The sequence below is a fragment of the Eptesicus fuscus genome, chromosome 2 (genome assembly GCF_027574615.1).
Source record: "Eptesicus fuscus isolate TK198812 chromosome 2, DD_ASM_mEF_20220401, whole genome shotgun sequence".
Lineage (NCBI taxonomy): Eukaryota > Metazoa > Chordata > Mammalia > Chiroptera > Vespertilionidae > Eptesicus > Eptesicus fuscus.
Window position 1 is genome coordinate 9,076,581 of NC_072474.1, and position 19,604 is coordinate 9,096,184.

The 19,604-nt window shown below is 43.9% G+C and overlaps 2 protein-coding genes and 1 non-coding gene across 6 annotated transcripts in view; 1 reads left to right on the plus strand and 2 right to left on the minus strand.

Moving 5' to 3' along the window:
• Positions 1-4,043, minus strand: part of PRPF39 (pre-mRNA processing factor 39) — a 32,873-nt gene extending 28,830 nt beyond the window's left edge. For all 3 annotated transcript variants that reach the window (XM_054725448.1, XM_054725459.1, XM_008161039.3), the window contains exon 1: positions 3,925-4,043. The gene's annotated coding sequence lies outside the window, so the exon portion shown is untranslated. The remainder of the gene's footprint in view (positions 1-3,924) is intronic.
• LOC129147330 (5S ribosomal RNA) lies at positions 1,057-1,174 on the plus strand. The gene has a single exon (XR_008554699.1). It is a non-coding gene; the product is annotated as a 5S ribosomal RNA (ribosomal RNA).
• Positions 4,044-12,705: 8,662 nt separating the features above from the next.
• The window catches only part of TOGARAM1 (TOG array regulator of axonemal microtubules 1), a 148,548-nt gene continuing 141,649 nt past the window's right edge, over positions 12,706-19,604 (minus strand). For both annotated transcript variants that reach the window (XM_054725477.1, XM_054725471.1), the window contains 3 exons: positions 16,742-16,961; positions 15,384-15,470; positions 12,706-13,837 (listed from right to left, as the gene is read on the minus strand). In XM_054725477.1, coding sequence (XP_054581452.1) covers positions 13,584-13,837; positions 15,384-15,470; positions 16,742-16,961 — 561 coding nt within the window. In that variant the 3' untranslated portion in view covers positions 12,706-13,583. The remainder of the gene's footprint in view (positions 13,838-15,383; positions 15,471-16,741; positions 16,962-19,604) is intronic.

Consider the following 19,604-nt stretch of genomic DNA (forward strand, 5'->3'; position numbering starts at 1 on the left):
ACTGCGCCAAACTGGCTAGGGCTGTCTTTCCCTCTTTCTTACGCTCTCTCTAAAAATCAATGGAAAAATATCCTTGAGTGAGGATTAAAAAATAAATAACTTAAAAAATAGTAAAATAAAATTAGCCTGCTATATCTGGTCAAACATCTAATTAACTCACCCCTAATGCCTTAGCAGGGCCAGACCAAATGATTTCACAGACCTTACATGGCCTGCAGGCTGGACCTTCCCCACCCCTGCTGTATATTATCTTCGTCCTTTTTGTAAATGAAAAATAGAATTTAAAATTTTTATCAGAATACGTTGCACATAGTAAAGGTATATTGTTTGTTCACATTTGTTACAATTAGATACACACATGCAATTCAACTATATATCAGTTTTAAATTAAAGATCTGGCCCAGTTACTCATTAGAAAACTTTGGGCAATTACTATCATTAAACCTCATCGACAAAAGAATCACACTAACTTGCTATAAAAATGAACTGTCCTGCCCTAACCGGTTTGGCTCAGAGGACAGAGCGTTGGCCTGTGGACTGAAGGGTCCCAGGTTCAATTCCGGTCAAGGGCATGTACCTTGGTTGTGGGCACATCCCCAGTAAGGGGTGTGCAGGAGGCAGCTGATTGATGTTTCTAACTCTCTATGCCTCTCCCTTCCTCTCTGTAACAAAATCAAAATATATTTTTATCAAAATATATATTTTTTAAATGAACTGTCCTCGTCTTTTCATTCACACTGCTATTGTTACAATTTGAATAATTAACATCCCTCCTAAATATTTTTCAAACTTCAGACTGCTTCAAACCAGCTTCCCTTTTTAAAAAAGTGAAAACATGCCAAGCCATTGTGGCTCAGTGGTTGAGCATCGACCTATGAACCAGGAGGTAACAGTTTGATTCCTGCACATGCCTGGGGTTTCGGGCTTGACCCCCAGAAGGGGATGTGCAGGAGGCAACCAATCAATGATTCCCATCACTGATGTTTCCATCTCTCCCTCTACCTTCCTGTCTGAAATCAATAAAAAATATATATTATTTAAAAATGAAAACATATAGTCTACGGCCATACCACCCTGAACGCGCCCGATCTCGTCTGATCTCGTAAGCTAAGCAGGGTCGGGCCTGGTTAGTACTTGGATGGGAGACCGCCTGGAATACCGGGTGCTGTAGGCTTAAAAATAAATAAATAAATAAAAATAAAATAAAATAAAAATGAAAACATATAGAAAAAAAATTATCAGGTTAACACACACATTAAGGGCATATTGTTGAAATAATTCAACTACCTTTTATTGGGCTGCAATGTTACATGCACATAATACAAGGTGGGGCAAAGTAGGTTTACAGTTGTGAGTACTCCAAACAGTTTATTTTCCATAGGAAATTATAAACTTACTTTTACCCCCACCCTGTACAATAGGTTGCAGTCAAAATATTTGAAAAACACTGCTACACTATTACTATGATAAATTAATATTACTAGAATATTAAATTCAGTGAGAACAGAGACCTTAGTTTTGTTTATACCTTTAACTTTTAGTTATGACATATACTTTTGACTAACATTATACTTTATACATTATACTTTTGACTAACAATTCTACCTACCAACGTAAAATTTGGAGGATTACTTAAATAATCCACACATAATTAAAGATGGGAAGTTTGCCCTGACTGGGTGGCTTGGAGCATAGTCCATACACCAAAAAGGTTGCAGGTTCGATCCCCAGTCTGGGCACATATGAGAGGAAACTGACTGATGTTTCTCTACTTCTCTCTCTCTCTCTTAAAAAAATAAAAATAAATGATGTATCCTTAGGTGAGGGGAAAAAAGGCAACTGTTAATTTTAAAAATACAGTAAGTTTGATCTAATACCTTTTTTTAAACTCTATATTTATGCCTATAGAGGTAAGTGATTATTCTTTTCATAAACAGCAACACATAAAAAACTGAAGATGTTACTAAGGACTGAAAGTCAGGAGGAGTTTGAGCAAAACAAATTAACTTTGCAATCAACTAGTTACTCTGTGCTTCATCCACAGATAAGCTAATTTTAAGGCTCAGGATGTTAGGAAAAGATACTATCATAACCACTGGTTTTAGCAACTGTTTTCAGACTAAATACAATGGTCACAGATTATGTTCCACAAATTGGAACGAACACACACACACATCTGTACCACTCAGGTATTGTTTTTTAATCCTCATCTGAAGATATGTGGGGTTTTTCCCCCCATTAATTTTAGAGAGATGAAGGAAGGAGAGAAACACTGATGTGAGAGAAACATCAATTGATCGTCTCCCTAATGCGCCCTGATCAGGGATCAAATCCAAAACCCAGGTATGTGCCCTAACTGGGAATTGAACCCTTGACCTTTCCGTGTGTACACGCGATGCTCCAACCAACTGAGCCACACAAGCCAGAGCAATGACTCAGGTTTTTTAGGGGAAAACAATCATCATTTGGCTAGAACTACCACTTTCTCCTTTGGCTACTTAAAAAAAAAAAAAAAATCCTGCTTAACGCAGAATTGTTAACATACCATAGAAGGTTCTGTTCTTTTGCTTGAAAAGCACAAACACAGGTTTTATCATTTGATTTAAAAATTATTTTTCTTATTCAAATGTAAGTAAAAACAGTAGCACATAGTGACACTGAAAAATTTCTGCTTTTCAATTAGCCATCTTTGGTCAACCTCTATTTTAGAGTTCGCAATCTAAGAAACAAGTCTTCAGTAGAATTCCTTTTGTTCACCTTTTCCCCACCAAAGACTGTAGAATGGAAAGTTCCAACTTTTGCAACTCCAGAGTGTAGTTATAAATACGGTGGGAGGGTGGGGGGGTTAATACCCAACAGTAGTTGTTCCTTTTTTTTCAAGCCACTTAAGCTCCTATAGAGCCCAAAACACTCAAGTTCCAAAGTGAACTTCATATTCATAATTCCATCATAAAACTTGCTTCCTTAAGTTTCAACCTTCCTTATAGAAAAGTTTCAAGTATTCCTAAACAGATTGGATCAGTTGCCAAATAACTTGAAATCCTCAAAGAGGAGGTACCGTGAATATCAAACTAAAAAGTAACAATCTCATGACATAAAATAATCATCAGTCACACATTAGGCGCAGCACTTATTAAGGAAGACATCGCTCTTAAACAGATTTCTTCAAAAGATCTTTAATGTCGCCCCAGCCGGTTTGGCTCAGTGGATAGAGCCTCGGCCTGTGGACGGAACGGTCCCAGGTTCGATTCTGGTCAAGGGCACATGCCCGGGTTGCAGGCTCCATCCCCAGTAGGGAGCGTGCAAGAGGCAGCCGATCAATGATTCTCTCTCATCATTGATGTTTCTCTCTCTCTCTCTCTTCCTCTCTGAAATCAATAAAAATGTTTTTTTAAAAAGGACTTTAATTGTCTGGTTTTTCTGCTTCTATCCTGCCAAAAGCTCTCACTTAATTTTGGGGTGCTGTGACTCAGAGCCCAAAGACTTAGCTTATGCAGTCAGAATACGGAACGCGTCCTACAAGGCGCCTAAATTAAGCTTTATTAACAGAATCTGTGTTTTCCCAATGTTCTGGCGTCTGCTATGGAGCCCTTCCAGCTCCAGGCGTCCCAGCCACACCGGTTTCCGGCTCTGGGGGAAGCCAGGGCTCCAGACTTACCCCAAATCGCTTCCTCAATCACGTGGAGGCCCACATTTCCAGGCCCGTCTGAGAAACGTTTAGTCTAAGAAAAGAAACCTCGCACTGCTCCACCCAACAGGTGGGGAGGCCAGAGGACTGGACAGCTGGGCGCCCAGGCCGGGCCAGGCCGCAACCCGGCGGGAGGGAGGCCCGGCCCGGCGCGGCCTGAAAGCAGGCAGGCCCCCGCCAGCCCAGCCTACCGCCCCCCCCTCCCCGCCAATTCCGAGGCGCCCACCCCAGCTGACCTGACGGTGGAGGCGACTCAATGCCATGAGCCGCAAACTGGGCGACGACGGCACTCCCACGGTCTCAGTGCCCGCAGCCACCGCCGCACCGCCACCAGCGCCACAACACCCTCTCCAGAGAGAGCGCGCCGCGCATGCGCCGAGTGTTTGGGACGTGAGGGGGTCACGTGACCGCGCTGCGTGCGTCCCGGCATCACTCGGGATCCAAGAGCGCCCGCCCCGCCCCGCCCCGCCCCGCGCGGGGCTCCAGAGGCTGAGGCCGCTGCTGCTGATCCCCTTTCCTCCCTCAGCGGGTTCTTCCCCAACGGAAAGGGTGTTTAGGTCCTTTCACACCCGTGGTCTTAAACACAGCCAGCGCTCAGCCCTTCCCCTACCCCCCAAAGAAAGAAATTGGTTTTCTTTTTGGGCAAATCTAATGTTTCCCAACAATTGTTCAGGTTTTACCTCTCTACCTAAAAATGGACAGGAACTAAGACTTAAAAACCCCTGTGGCCCTGCCAGAGTGCCTCAGTGGTTGAGCCTCGACCCATGAGCCAAGAGGTCTCGCGTTCAATTCCCGGTCCGGGTACGTGCCCAGGTTCTGGGCTCAAACCACAGTGGGGGTGTGCGGCAGGCAGCCATCAATTATTCTCTCCCATCATTGATGTTTCTACCTCTTCCTCTCCCTTCCTCTCTCTCTCCAAAATCAATTTTTAAGAAAATCCTGTTGGCCCTAGCCGGTTTGGCTCAATGCACAGAGCGTTGGCCTGTGGACTGAAGGGTCTCGGGTTCAATTCCCGGTCAAGGCACATGCCGGGGTTTTGGTCTCAATCCCCATAAGGTGTTTCTATCTCTCCCTCTCCCTTCCTCTCTCTAAAATCCATAAAAACATGTTAGAAAAAAGTAAATGTTTCTGTTTTGCTCTGTGGACAAAAGGGGCCACATACTAACCTGACAAGCTCAGGGGAGGCCTGCATGGCAGTCTTTCAAACTCAGAGACCAAAAGGAACCCCAAAGGATAGACTGAAATTAAACTTCAACTAAAATCAGTTATGGTGGGTAGTCACCTCCTAGGCCAGTATCTTCCCTGACAAAGATCAGCCATTACCTTAACTGATCTGTCTTTTTGCATCTACCAAAACTTATCCTTGAAATGTCAGGGTAGCTTGTAACGTCCCTTTTTTTGGATCCCTCAGGGCACAACAAATGGCACCTGGGAGGAAACCACAAATTCCCTCATTGTTATTATTATCATGTTAATTGTAAAAGAAGTACCTGTCTATCATTTTACTCTTTATCCAATCCCAAAGGTGCCCCTCCCACTTTGCTTTCTCCTGCTTTTCTACTCCATCACCAATGGATTTCCTGTAAACAACCTACATCCCCTCCTTTGATTGCAATGTATAAAAATAGATGAAAAACCGCCATTCTCTAGGCAGTGGTTTTCAACCTTTCTAATGCCTCGACCCTTTCATACAGTTCCTCACGTTGTGGTGACCCACCAACCATAAAATTATTTTCGTTGCTACTTCATAACTGTAATTTTGCTACTGTTATGAATCGTAATGTAAATATCTGTGTTTTCCGATATTACAGAGAGGAAGAGAGAGGGATAGAGAGTTAGAAACACCGATGAGAGAGAAACATTGATCAGCTGCCTCTTGCACACCCCCTACTGGGGATGTGCCCACAACCAAGGTACATGCCCTTGACCTGAATCGAACCTGGGACCCTTGAGTCCGCAGGCCAAATCTCTATCCACTGAGCCAAACCGGTTTCAGCAGAATTAGCATCTTTGAAAAGTACTTGTGATTTTTCTCTTTGGCTGAGGATGCTACAGTTGATATAGGTGTCATGATTTCAACGGTGATACAGATTTCTAGATGGCAGAGAACTCAATTATTAGAGGCAAAAGAGGCATGATTAGGAATAGGGAGCAGGACCTTGTGGTAATTGGGTGGTGTGACCAGCAGGAATATTTAGTAATACCTAATTGATCATAGTTCTAAAACAGATGAGTAAAATACTAAAGTCTTTATTGTTTTTTATTTTAAACTAGGGTCCTAGTGCATGAACTGTGGGCCATGAGGCTGTGATGGGCACGAGGCGGTGAGGAGTGTCTCGGCCCATCTTCCACGCCCCAGCTGGGCCCCTCCAGCCGTGGCCCCCAGTTCTCTGTCTGCCATCAGCGCCACACCTGCCACTGTTGCTCCCACATGCTGAGGGGAATGGTGTGGAGCCATTGTGGCCGGCACCAGCAACAGATGTGAGTGGGGCCGGAGCCGTCAGCAGGTGTGAGCTGTGACTGCTGCCCCAATTGCCCCTCAGAAGCAGGGGGAGGTGGAGAAGCCCTCAGGGGTGATCAGGGCTGGCAGCTGTCGCTTGCACCCGCTGAAGGCGCTGAGCAATCAGGCCCGGCGCCAGGAGCTGGCAGCGGTGCAAGCAGTGGCTCTGGTGCTGGCTGCGGGTGTGAGTGGGGCCGGCGCCAGCACCAGCAGTGGGTGTGAGTGGCAGGCGGGACTGTGGCGCATGGGAACAAAGAATTTTCAGTAACCACCAGAGGCTTGCCCCGATGACAGTGACCTGCAACCCCGCCTTGGGCTGGTGCCCCCGCTCACCTGTTCTACCATCACACCACGGCTGACGCCTGTGTGCACCCCCTGGCTGTTTGGTTGTTCTGCCGTTCAGTCTATTTGCATATTAGCCTTTTATTATATAGGATATCCCTCCATTCTAGTGAAGGAAACCACAATCTCTCAGTTACTTCCTAGGACATCTTGAAATAAGATGAAGGCAAATAACCCTAGAGAAGGACTCTATAGTACTATCACTATGACTATTTCTCCTATTCCTCCAAAGAGACCTTTAGACATTTATTTATGTACTAGAGGCCCAGTGCACGAAATTCGTGCACGGAGGGGGGTTGTCCCTCAGCCCAGCCTGTACCCTCTCCAATATGGGACCCCTCAAGGGATGTCCGACTGCCCGTTTAAACGGGCAGTCGGACATCCCTCTCACAATCCAGGACTGCTGGCTCCCAACTGCTTGCCTGCCTGCCTTCCTGATTGCTCCTAACCGCTTCTGCCTGCCCCTAACCACTTCACCCCCTAACCACTCTGCTGCCAGCCTGTTTGCCCCCAACTTCCCTCCTCTGCCGGCCTGGTCACCCCTAACTGCCCTCTCCTGCAGGGTTGATCACCTCTAACTGCCCTCCCTTGCAGGCCGGGTGCCTCCCAACTGCCCTCTCCTGCTGGCCATCTTGTGGTGGACATCTTGTGTCCACATGGGGGCAGGATCTTTGACCACATGGGGCAGCTATATTGTGTGTTGCAGTGATGATCAATCTGCAGATTACTCTTTTATTAGATAGGATAGAGGCCTGGTACAGGGGTGGGGGTCAGCTGGTTGGCCCTGAAGGGCGTCCCGGATCAGGTGGGGGTTCCCTTGGGGTGTGGGGCGGCCTGAGTGAGGGGCCTGTGGTGGTTTGCAGGCCGGCCATGCCCCCTGGCAACCCAAGCAGAGGCCCTGGCATCTGGAATTTATTTTCCTTCTACAATTGAAACTTTGTAGCCTGGAGTAGAGCCAAGCCTGCTGCTCCCTCCGGGGCGGCAGCCATTTTTGTGGCAGTTAATTCACCTTCTACAATTGAAACTTTGTAGCCTTAAGTGGGTGAGCCCGGCCAGGGTGTGCGGAAAGCTTTGCTTCCCCTGTTGCCTGCGGCAACCCTGGCCTGCTCTCTCAAGCTCCAATCTGCCGCCATTTGTTTGAACTTGTTTACCTTCTATAATTGAAACTTTGTAGCTTGAGTGGAGGCTTAGGCCTGGCCAGGGCAGGCAGAAAGCTTGGCTTCCTCTGTTACCTAGGAAACCTTGCTCTCTGTGGCTGTAGCCATCTTGGTTTGGGTTAATTTGCATACTCGCTCTGATTGGATGGTGGGCGTGGCTTGTGGACGTGGCTTGTGGGTGTGTCGGAGGTATGGTCAATTTGCATATTTGTCTATTATTAGATAGGATGTATGTATGTATGTATGTATGTAAGTATGTATGTATGTATTTACTAGAGGCCCAGTGCACAAATTTGTGCATGGGCAGGGTCCTTAGGCCTGGCCTGCAATCAGGGCCGATCTTCCCCGGCTGCCGGTAGCCAGCACTGCCCTCCACCGCTGCCACTGCCACTGATCACCCTCTGTGTGTGGGGCAACTGGCGGGGAGATCAGGGACCCTCTCGCTCACACCTGCCTTGGCCTGGCACTGCCCACATCCGCCGCCACCTACCCCCGGTTCCCTGTTCCCCATCAGGTGATTGAAGCATGTGGGCTGAGGGGAGGGACCGAGAGGTTGGCCAGCAGGCCCAGATTGGCTGATCGGGGCCTGCGGGCTGGGGGAAGCTTCTGTGTTGAGCATCTGACCCTGGTGGTGGTCAGTGCATGTCATAGCGACCAGTCATTCCACCATCTGGTTGATTTCCATATTATGTTTATATATATATATATATACACATATATATACATACACACACACACACACACACACACACACACACACACTAGAGGCCTGGTGCATAAATTTGTTAATGGGGGTGTGTCCCTCAGCCCAGCTTGCACCCTCTCCAATCTGGGACCCCTCGAGGGATGTCCGACTGCCTGTTTAGGCTCGATCCCACCAGGTAGTCAGAAATCCCTCTCACAATCCAGGACTGCTGGCTCGCCTGACTGCCTTCCTGATTGCCCCTAACCGCTTCTGCCTGTCAGCCTGATCACCCCCTAACCACTCCCCTGCCAGCCTGTTTGCCTCTAACTGCCCTCCCCTGCAGGCCTGGTCCCCCCCAACTGCTCTCCCCTGAAGGCCTGGGTCCCTCCCAACTGCCCTTCCCTGCAGGCCTGGTTGCCCCCAACTTCCCTCCTCTGCTGGCTTGGTCACCCTAACTGCCCTCCTCTGCAGGCTTGATGGCCCCCAACTGCCCTCCCTTTGCAGGCCTTGTCCCTCCCAGTTGCCCTCCCCTGCTGGCCATCTTGTGGCAGCCATCTTGTGTCCACATGGAGCAGCCATCTTTGACCACATGGGGGCAGCCATCTTGTGTGTTAGAGTGATGGTCAATCTGCATATTACTCTTTTATTAGATAGGATAGAGGCCTGGTGCACGGGTGGGGGCCAGCTGGTTTGCCCTGAAGGATGTCCCGGATCAGGGTGGGAGTTCCCTTGGGGCGTGGGACGGCCTGGGTGAGGGGCCTGTGGTGGTTTGCAGGCCGGCCACACCCCCTGGCGACCCAAGTGGAGGCCCTGTTATCTGGGGTTTATTTATCTTCTACAATTGAAACTTTATAGCCTAGAGCGGAGCCAAGCCTTCTGCTCCCTCAGTGGCAGCAGCCATTTCTGTTGGGATTCATGTATCTTCTATAATTGAAACTTTGTAGCCTTAAGCGGAGGCCTGGGCCAGCCAAAGTGTGCAGAAAGCTTGGCTTCTTCCATCGCTGGGGGCAACCCTAGCCTCCTGCTCTTTCCAGCTCCTTGGCTGCCGCCATTTCTGTTTGGATTTATGTATCTTCTATGATTGAAACTTTGTAGCCTTGAATGGAAGCCTAGGCCAGCAAGGGCAGGCGGAAAGCTTGGCTTCCTCCACTGCTGGGGAAACCCAAGCCTCCTTCCTGCTCTCTGTGGCCGTAGCCATCTTGGTTGGGTTTATTTGCATATTCACTCCTGATTGGCTTGTGGGCATGGCTTGTGGGTGTAGCAGAGTGATGGTTAATTTGCATATTACTCTTTTATTAGATAGGATAGATTTATTTATTTTTTTCATGAGACCTTTAGACCTTTAAAAGCTATTTGTTAAAGTAACTTTTCACTGGGAAACATGTGCTTACTTTTGCGAATTTATTGGACACTGGTTCTAAACTAATATCAAGTCTTCAAAGCATGGAATGCCATCAGACAGAGTGGAGTTTTAGAATATGACATATTGTAGGTTGGATCACTCACATCCATTCCTACGAACTTTCTATTATCTTCTTCTACTATTAAGACTAGGAATTAAATACTCTATTTCCCAGCCTCCCTTGAATCTAAGTATGTCCCAAGAAATGTAGGCAGAAGTACACAGGAACGGCCTTCTTTCCTAAATGAAGAACAAAATCTCACTAGAGAAACTCACTAGAGTTACAAACTTAAATGTTGACTCCTTTATCCTCCTTATCTAAGTGTGTTATCAATTCAGTTTAGTCCTACCACAAGAATACCTTCCAGGTCCATTCTTTTAATTCCCACTGCTTTTATAGTTTAGTCCTTACTATATAGAGTTTAGCTCAGAGCCCTAGCTATTGAATCACTACACTCCTATAGGAATTTGATGTAACCTCACAATCTTTTTCAACACATTGTACAGACAGACCCTATCAACCCTTTAGGCTAGAACCTTTGATGAAATCCATTTGTACAGGTAGGCTTTTGATCTGTTTCCAGATTGATTTCCCTGCCTACATCTTTTCCTCCTTCCATCCATCCAACTATCCCTCTGCTACTGGTTATTTTAAGTACACCACTTCCAATCTTGAAAACATTTTTTTTCTATCTCCAGAATAAATTTCAAAATTATATATCATTCACCATTTTATTCAAGTACTATTTATTTAGTTCCCAATATAGACCATATTCCAGGCATAGTGGTGAAGAAGAAAAAAAAAAACACATTGAAAATTGGTCATAGTTGGGTACCAACAGATCATTCTGCCTTCAATTTTACATAATGATGTCTCACACCTTCCATGCTCTAGTATTTTTTTAACCAGTACTTTGCTAAATCTGTAATTTACTTCAATGCCCTTTTAAATCTTGACTTGGCCCATTGTTCTGCCCAGAGAAGTTTGAGTTAAGAGTATAAGTTCTCTTTTACAGTACACGTTATGAGACCAAAAATTATTAATAATACTACAGTGCTTAATTGATTTTGCCTTCACTTGATATATTCAACCAGATAACTAGCAATGAAATAAGTAGGCTTAGCTTATCCTAGCACTAAAGATTTCTATAGGGTTTCTGCTCATCTTTCACCTTCATTTGCTATTGGGAATAAATGACCTTTGTAGGAATTCGAGGTTTACAAATATTTTCTTATACATAATCCCATTTTAATTCAGTATGCCATAATAACTCCAGGATCCTATCTAATAAAAGAGTAATATGCAAATTGACCATCACTCCAAGACACAAGATGGCTGCCCCCATGTGGTCAAAGATGGCCACCACAAGATGGCCAGCAGGGGAGGGCAGTTGTGGCCAGTTAGGGGTGACCAGGCCAGCAGAGGAGGGCAGTTGGGGGGGAACCAGGCCTGCAGTAGAGGACAGTTGGGGGGGTGCCCAGCAGAGGAAGGCAGTTGGGGGAGACCAGGCCAGCAGGGGAGGGCAGTTTATTATAATCTCTAAATGCATAATAATCTGGCCACTCAGTGTATATCCTCTTTAATAAAAGAGCAATATGCAAATTAACCATCACTCTGTTACATAAGCCACGCCCACCAGCCAAGCCACACCCACCAGCCAATCAGGGCGAGTATGCAAATTAACCCCAACCAAGATGGCTACCAGAAGGGAGGCTTGGGTTTCCCTGGCAACAGAGGAAGCCAAGCTTTCCACACACTCTGGTGGGCCCAGGCCTCCGCTCCAGGCTACAAAGTTTCAGTTATAGAAGGTGATTAACCCCAACATAAATGGCTGCTGGCCACGGAGCGAGCAGGAGGCTTGGCTCCGCTCCAGGCTACAAAGTTTCAATTGTAGAAGGTAAATAAATTCCAGATACCAGGGCCTCCTCTTGGATTGCCAGGGGGCATGGCTGGCCTGCAAACCACCACAGGCCCCTCGCACAGGCCGCCCCATGCCCCAAGGGAACTCCCACCCTGATCGGGGACACCCTTCAGGGCAAACCAGCTGGCCCCCACCCGTGCACCAGGCCTCTATCCTATCTAATAAAAGAGTAATATGCAGATTGACCATCACTCCAACACACAAGATCAAGATAGCTGCCCCTATGTGGTCAAAGATGGCTGCCCCCATGTGGACACAAGATGGCCACCACAAGATGGCCAGCAGGGGAGGGCAGTTGGGAGGGACCAGGCCTGCAAGGGAAGGCAGTTGAGAGGGACCAGGCCTGCAAGGGAGGGCAGTTGGAGGCGATCAACCCTGCAGAGGAGGGAAGTTGGGGGCAAACAGGCTGGCAGGGGAGCAGTTAGACATTAATCAGGCTGGCATGGGAGTGGTTAGGGGGTGATCAGGCTGGCAGGCAGAAGTGGTTAGGGGCAGTCAGGAAGGCAGGCAGGCAAGCAGTTGGGAGCCAGCAGTCCTGGATTGTCAGAGGGATGTCCGGTGGGATCGGGCCTAAACGGGCAGTCGGACATCCCTCAAGGGGTCCCAGATTGCAGAGGGTGCAGGCTGGGCTGAGGGACACCCCCCCGCCCCCATGCACAAATTTCATGCACCGGGCCTCTAGTCCTATATAATAAAAGGCTAATATGTAAATTGTTCCCTTGACCAGGAGTTCGACCAGCAGGCAGGCCGGCCAACCGCCCATGTCCCCTCCCCCTGGCCAGGCTGGCCGGACCCCACCCATGCACGAATTCATGCACCAGACCTCATATATATATATACACACATATACACACACACACACACACACACACACACACACACACACTGAGTGACCAGATTATTATGCATTCAGAGATCATAATAATATGGCCACTCAGTATATATATATTGCCATTTTAACATATATTGGAGTTGGAAAAATAGGACACTTTTCACACACCTACAGAAATAAATCCTTTTATTTTATAACAATCCTTTTCTTTTTTAAGATGCATACAGTACTTGTAGTCCAAGAATTCTGAGAAAAGCTATCGACAACCTGGCACTATTTTTGAGAATTATACAACTGGACAGCAAATTAACACCTTTATAAATGTTAGGACATATAGAAATATAATTTAGTGTTTGCACAAAAAATAGGGAAGTTATATTCAACACGTTTTCTTAAATGTGCATTTAAAATGTTTAAATGTTTTCTAAAACTTTGGTCATCATGCTTTATTATAATTTGTTAAATTTCACAATTATGTAGATGATTAAACCCAAGTGGTAAGCAAATATATCACATTAACACAAAACAGCAAAAACAAGCTAATACTGAACAATCATATTAGCAGACTGATTTGAGAATACACATTTTTCACAAATAGTACACAAAACTTTGTGATAACATAGTTCAATGACTTTTCTTCCACTTCATAAAATAAGCTTGAGTAACGAGACATAGCAGAACATGATTACATAATAAAAGTATATTTTTAATTACAAATCTAATTGTACATATAGGGCAACAAATTGCGATTTCTATAGAATAGTGCAAATGAGCAGGACTTTTCTCAAAAATATTAAAATTGGATTCACTTCATGTTCCTCATATTTCATGAATATTAAGTTATATTATTTTAGGTTTTTGTGTGATGGGACAAGTGATACGGTTGATATAGGTCAGATGTGTACTCATAGGCTGCAAATAAAAATAGCCATTGACTTAATTTACTGGATTAGAAGTGCAGGCACTGAAAATGTAACTTTAAAAAAGCTCCACTTGTCATCATGTAAACACTTTTGTTCATCATACCATATTTCATGAAAGATTTATAATTCGTTTCAAATTGTCATATTGAGCAATTCCTCTAAACTCTTTTTAATATGTGGTGGTTGAGATGCAGCCTGATTTAACAGATTCTGGCCCATCTGTGCAAAAAGTGCTTTTGATAATTTAGCTGTGGCTACTCGTATATTTCCTCCAGCTCCAGGCAGAGAGCCACTATTTGTCATGTTACCTAAGAGGTGCCATAAAACAACCAACACTTTCTGTTCTGTGGCAAAGGGCTTCCTTTGATAGAGTTCCATAACAATATCTGAAATATAAAAATATGATAAGTCGTAAGGTTTAAAAAAATAAATTCAAGTTCTGCTAATTAAAAAGCAGCCTATCTAATAAAGAGGGAATATGCTAATTGACCCTCACACCATCGCAAAGATGGTGGCACCTACAGCCAATAAGGAGGGAATATGCTAATTGATTGTCATGCCCTCAAAGATGGCAGCGCCCACAGCCACAAGATGGCAACACCCAGTCCCTTCAGCCCTGCTGGGGTGTCTGCCTCTGGAGCTCCCCTGTTCCCTTAGCCCCCCAGCCACCCACGACCAGCCCGAGGCGCAGGCAAGCCTTGGATGGCAGCTGCCCAGCCGCCCAGGGCCAGCCGTAGGTGCAGGCAAGCCTCGGATGGCCGATGCTCAGCCTCTCAGTTCTGCCTGAGGCGCAGGTAACCAGGGCCAGCCAAGGTTTGCACTGCTGGCAGTGGCAGCAGCAGGGGTGTGATGGGGGCGTCGCCTTCCCCTGATCGCCGGGTCACCTCCTGCCCCTGAGGGCTCCTGGATTGTGAGAGGGGGCAGGCCAGGCTGAGGGACTCCCCCTCAAGTGCATGAATTTTCATGCACTGGGCCTTTGGTATATACATAACTTCTTCCCAATGCCATTTTTCTAAAATGTTAGGTATCTTTTTTTAAAAAAATATATATATTTTATTGATTTTTCACAGAGAGGAAGGAAGAGGGATAGAGAGCTAGAAACATCGACGAGAGATAGACATCGACCAGCTGCCTCCTGCACACCCCCCACCGGGGGATGTGCCCGCAACCAAGGTACATGCCCTCGACCGGAATTGCACCTGGGAACTTCCAGTCCGCAGACCGATGCTCCATCCACTGAGCCAAACCGGCCTCGGCAATGTTAGGTATCTTAAAAGAAGGTCAGAAACTTCCCTCCTAAAGATTGGAATCTTCAAGTACTAGAATTCCATATATGATGATTAGTTCAGGCAAAAGTAGTAAAGATGGGAATGAAATCCAAATTTCATCTCCATGTTTTCTAAATGCAGTTAATTAAAAAATCCTACACTTTCGACTCATGGACCTTTTATCAAACACATAATTTGAAATAGCAGTTTTTATGAAACCAATATTTGATTTTAATTATTTTTATTCATTCTGATTATTTCTACTAACAGGAAGACTAAACACTTACTGTGGAAAAAATAATAAAATTCTTTTAAAGAAAATTTTTGTGTAAAAGTCTTGTGAATCATGATATAATTTATTTCTACTTCATGGGTAATGATATTGAATTTGGCAGCTTTCCTTAAATTAAAATGAAATAATGAAATACCCATCAGTTTATCCTTAATTAATAAAATATTTCTTTATCCCTGACCAAATAGTTCAGTTGGTTAGAGTGTCATTCCCACGCCAAGGTTGCATGTTTGATTCCCTGTCAGGGTACATACAAGAATCAACCAATGAATGCATAAATGAGTGGAACAACAAATTGATGTCTCTTTCTCTTTCTACCCCCTACCCCTTTCTCTCTAAAGTAATAAAATAAAATTAACAAAAAGTATTTACCAGCAAGCTTTTCAGTCATATCCTGTTTTGCTTTTCCATTTAAAAACTGAGCTTTTGTGCAAAATGGCTGTAGAAGTAAGTAATTGTCTGAACAAAAAGAACAGAGACATGTTTAAAGAGTTATGAGATCTTAGTTATTTTCAATTATATAGCATTGAAAACAAAAAATATGCAAATGATTGCAAATGCATTAGAAAGATTTTTTAATCTTCCTAGATGACCACTATTTAAAATTCTCTATAAAACCTTAACAGAGTAACATTCTTAGAGCAAATGAAAAAATACATCACAAAACATTAAAGGAGCTATTGTATGGTGTATATGTATACAGAATTGTCTACATCCTAGATATCTTATTCTAAATGATACTATATATGTTTATAAAAAAAACAGAAAAATAATTGTTTTGGTTTTTTTTTACTGACTTTTCCAGTTTTTATTTTGAAATAATTATAGATTAATAGGAAGTTGTAAAGACAGTACAGAGCAGTCTTATGTACCTTTCACCCAAAGGTTATAGCTTACATAATTACAGGTGTTCTCTGCTTTCTGAAAGTTCATTTTTCAACACCTTGCTTTTAAAAAAGACGTACATTATATCTGTTTTTACTAACCAAAAGAAAGCCCTAGACAAAGTCCAAAGACCAAAAGAAAGACCAAGTGATCATAGTCTTAATTTGCATTTGCATTTCCCTCATAATTAGTGAAGTTGAAATCTTTTCATGTGCTTATTTACCATCCATATATCCTCTTTGGTAAAAAGTATTTTCATGTCTTTTGCTCATTTTCTAGTTGAAATGCTATTATTAATTTTAATGTTGAGTTTTGAGAGTTCTATATATATTCTAGATATGTTTTTTGTCATATATGTGGTTTGCAGTATTTTGCCCCAATCTGTAGTTTATCTCTATATCAGTTAACAGGGACTTTTACAGAGCAAATGTTTTTAATTTTGATGATGTCCAATATATAAACTTTTATGGATTATGCACTTAGTGTCATGCTAATAATTCTTCACCAAGCCCTAAGGTCCTGAGGATTTTTTCCTATGTTGTCTCCTAAAAGTTTTATAGTTATGTTTTTCATTTAAATCTATGATCCATTTTGAATTAATTTTTAAAAAGATGTGAGGTTGAGGTAGGAAAAAAAATCGAAAAGTCAACGATAAGGGAAGAGAAAGTCAATTTCATATGATAACATTTAATTACTAATAGTAATTAAAAATATACTAATGAAGAAATTTTTTAACATTAAATGATAAAAAATTGGTTAGATTTTTAGCATTATAAAATTATGCAAAATAAGAAAGTACAAAAGTTAAGTCCAAGTAACTGGAATGCCAAAGTAAGATTTCTTACCTACATGCTGACTCAGTGCCTGAACAACATTTGTGGCAGCAGTATAAATGCCTGGATTCTTGGAATTCAGATTGTTATCTACTATTGCTGGAATTAGCATGTTGATGATAGGAGATAAGTTGTCTCTAAGCAAAGGAATCATTTTGTGCATTGTTTCAAGAGCCACCAGATTTACTTTACTATTAGAATCATGAAGTCGAGATTTAAAAGCATCAAAAATCTGAAAGTAAAGTGGTAAATTATTCAAAATGAAATACTGTTTATAGCTATTATATTGAAATTTCTTTTAGCATACTGTTTAAAAACACATGCACATTCCATTTAACCTAAATTTAGAAAATAAAAATTTATAAATACTTGGATGATAAATCTAAGTGTCAAATTTTCTAATAGCAAAAAGAGAAGGCTTAAAAAATCACTCCAAAAGACATCTTAATAAATTAAGCTTGAGAAATCTGGATCAGTAGGCAATGACTGATATACTATAAATGTGATAAAAGTGATGTTTTCTAGAAGGTTCAGGTTAGCTTAGCTAACTCTAAGGAATTAAGATTAAGTTTCTATTTTTATCTATTCATAACAAAAGTAGACATGTAAGTTTTATTATAAAAATTTCAGTTTAGGCAGCAAAAAAAACCATCAACAAAACAACAAGAAAACCCACTGCATGGGAAAACATATTTGCCAATGTTATCTCTGATAAGTGTTTAATCTCCAACATTTACAGGGAACTCATACAACTTAACAAAAGGAAGATAAACAATCCAATCAAAAAATGGGCAAAGGAACTAAATAGACACTTTTCAAAAAAGGACATACAGAAGGCCAAGAGACATATGAAAACAGCCTCAAAGTCACTAATCATCCGAATCAAAACAACAATGAGGTACCATCTCACACCTCTCAGAATGGTTATCATCAACAAATCAACAAATAAGTGCTGGTGAAGACGCAGAGAAAAAGGAACCCTCGTGCACTGCTGGTGGAAATGCAGACTGGTGCAGCCTCTGTGGAAAACACTATGGAGTTTCCTCAAAAAGTTAAAAATGAAACTCCGATTTGACCCAGTACTCCCACTTCTAGGAACATATCCCAAGAAATCATAAACACCAATCAGAAAGAACATATGCACCCCTATGTTTATAGCAGCACAATTTACCATAGCTAAGATTTGGAAACAGCCTAAGTGCCCATCAGCAGTGAGTGGATTAAAAACTGGTTCATCTGCACAATGGAATACCATCTATACTAATAAAAGGGTAATATGCTAATTAGACCAGACATTTTCCAGATGTCCTTCCAGACAAAGCCATGGTGGCGGGGCCGAGGCAGAGGTGGTTAGGGGTGTCAGGGCAGAGCAGTCAGGGGGTCAGGCTGGCAGGGGAGAGCAGTTAGGGGGATCAGGCAGGCAGGGGAGAGCAGTTAGGGGAATCAGGCTGGCAGGGGGGGAGCAGTTAGGGGAATCAGGCCGGCAGCGGGGGGAGCAGTTAGGGGTATCAGGTCGGCAGGGGAGAGCAGTTAGGGATCAGGCTGGCAGGGGAGAGATCAGGCCAGCAGGCAGGTGAGCGGTTAGGAGCCAACGGTCCCGGATTGCTAGAGGGATGTCCCGAATTGGAGAGGGTGCGGGCTGGGCTGAGGGACTCCCCAGTGCACGAATTTCATGCACTGGACCTCTAGTCCTATATAATAATCCTATATAATAAAAGGGTAATATGCAAATTGACCCTAACAGCAGAACGACTGGTTGCTATGACATGCACTGATCACCAGGGGGCAGATGCTCAACGCAGGAGTGCTTTGAGCGTCTGCCCCCTGGTGATCAGTGCATGTCATAGCAACCAGTGTGCTTCCATAGGGGGAGCACTGCTCAGCCAGAAGCCGGCTCATGGCTGGCCTCCGCAGCAGCGTTAAGGATGTCAGACTAACAGCTTAGGCCCACTCCCCGGGGAGAGGACATCCCCCGAGGGGTCTTGGACTGTGAGAGGGCGCAGGCTGGGCTGAGGGACCCCCCCCCCCCCCCGAGTGTATGAATTTTCATGCACTGGGCCCCTAGTGCTGCTATAAAAAAAGAAGGAACTTTTACCATTTGCAACAGCATGGATGGAACTGGAGAGCATTATGCTAAGCAAAATAAGCCAGTCGGAGAAAGATAAATATCACATGATCTTACTCATTTGTGGAATATAATGAACAACATAAACTGATGAAGAAAAATAGATCCAGAGACATAGAAACACCAAACAGACGGAGAGGGGAGGGGAGTAAGAGATTAACCAAAGGACTTGTATGCATGCATATTAGCATAACCAATGGACATGGACACTGGGGCAGTGGGGACTTGTCCTGGGGAGTGGGAGTGGCTGGAGAGGGGTTGAGGAGGGAAAAAAGAGACATACATAATACTTTAAACAATAAAAAAATTTCAGTTTAGGTTTCTTATGAAAATTTTAGCTGCAATTTCAGTTAAATTTTATTATTACCTTTTAACCTGATTACTTTAACAATTATTCCTTGCTTTTCAGAATTTTATAAATTTCATAAATTAAATATATAATACAGTGAATGGTAAGCAATTCTTAAGTCATGTTAGATGAGTGAAGAGTTATTCTGTGAGTTTGAGACTCTCACTAATAATTCATGATATATATAGATCTAAATTAATAAAAGGGTAAAATAATATGCTAATTAAACCAGGAGACCTTACAGGAGACTTCCTGGATGTCCTTCCGGACAAAGCCATAGTGGCGGGGCCAAGGCAGAGACAGTTAGGGGCGATCAGGCCAGGAGGGAAGGGCAGTTAGGGATGAGCAGGCTGGCAGGGGTGGCCAGTTGGGGGCAAGCAGGCCGGTGGGGGGGGGGGACA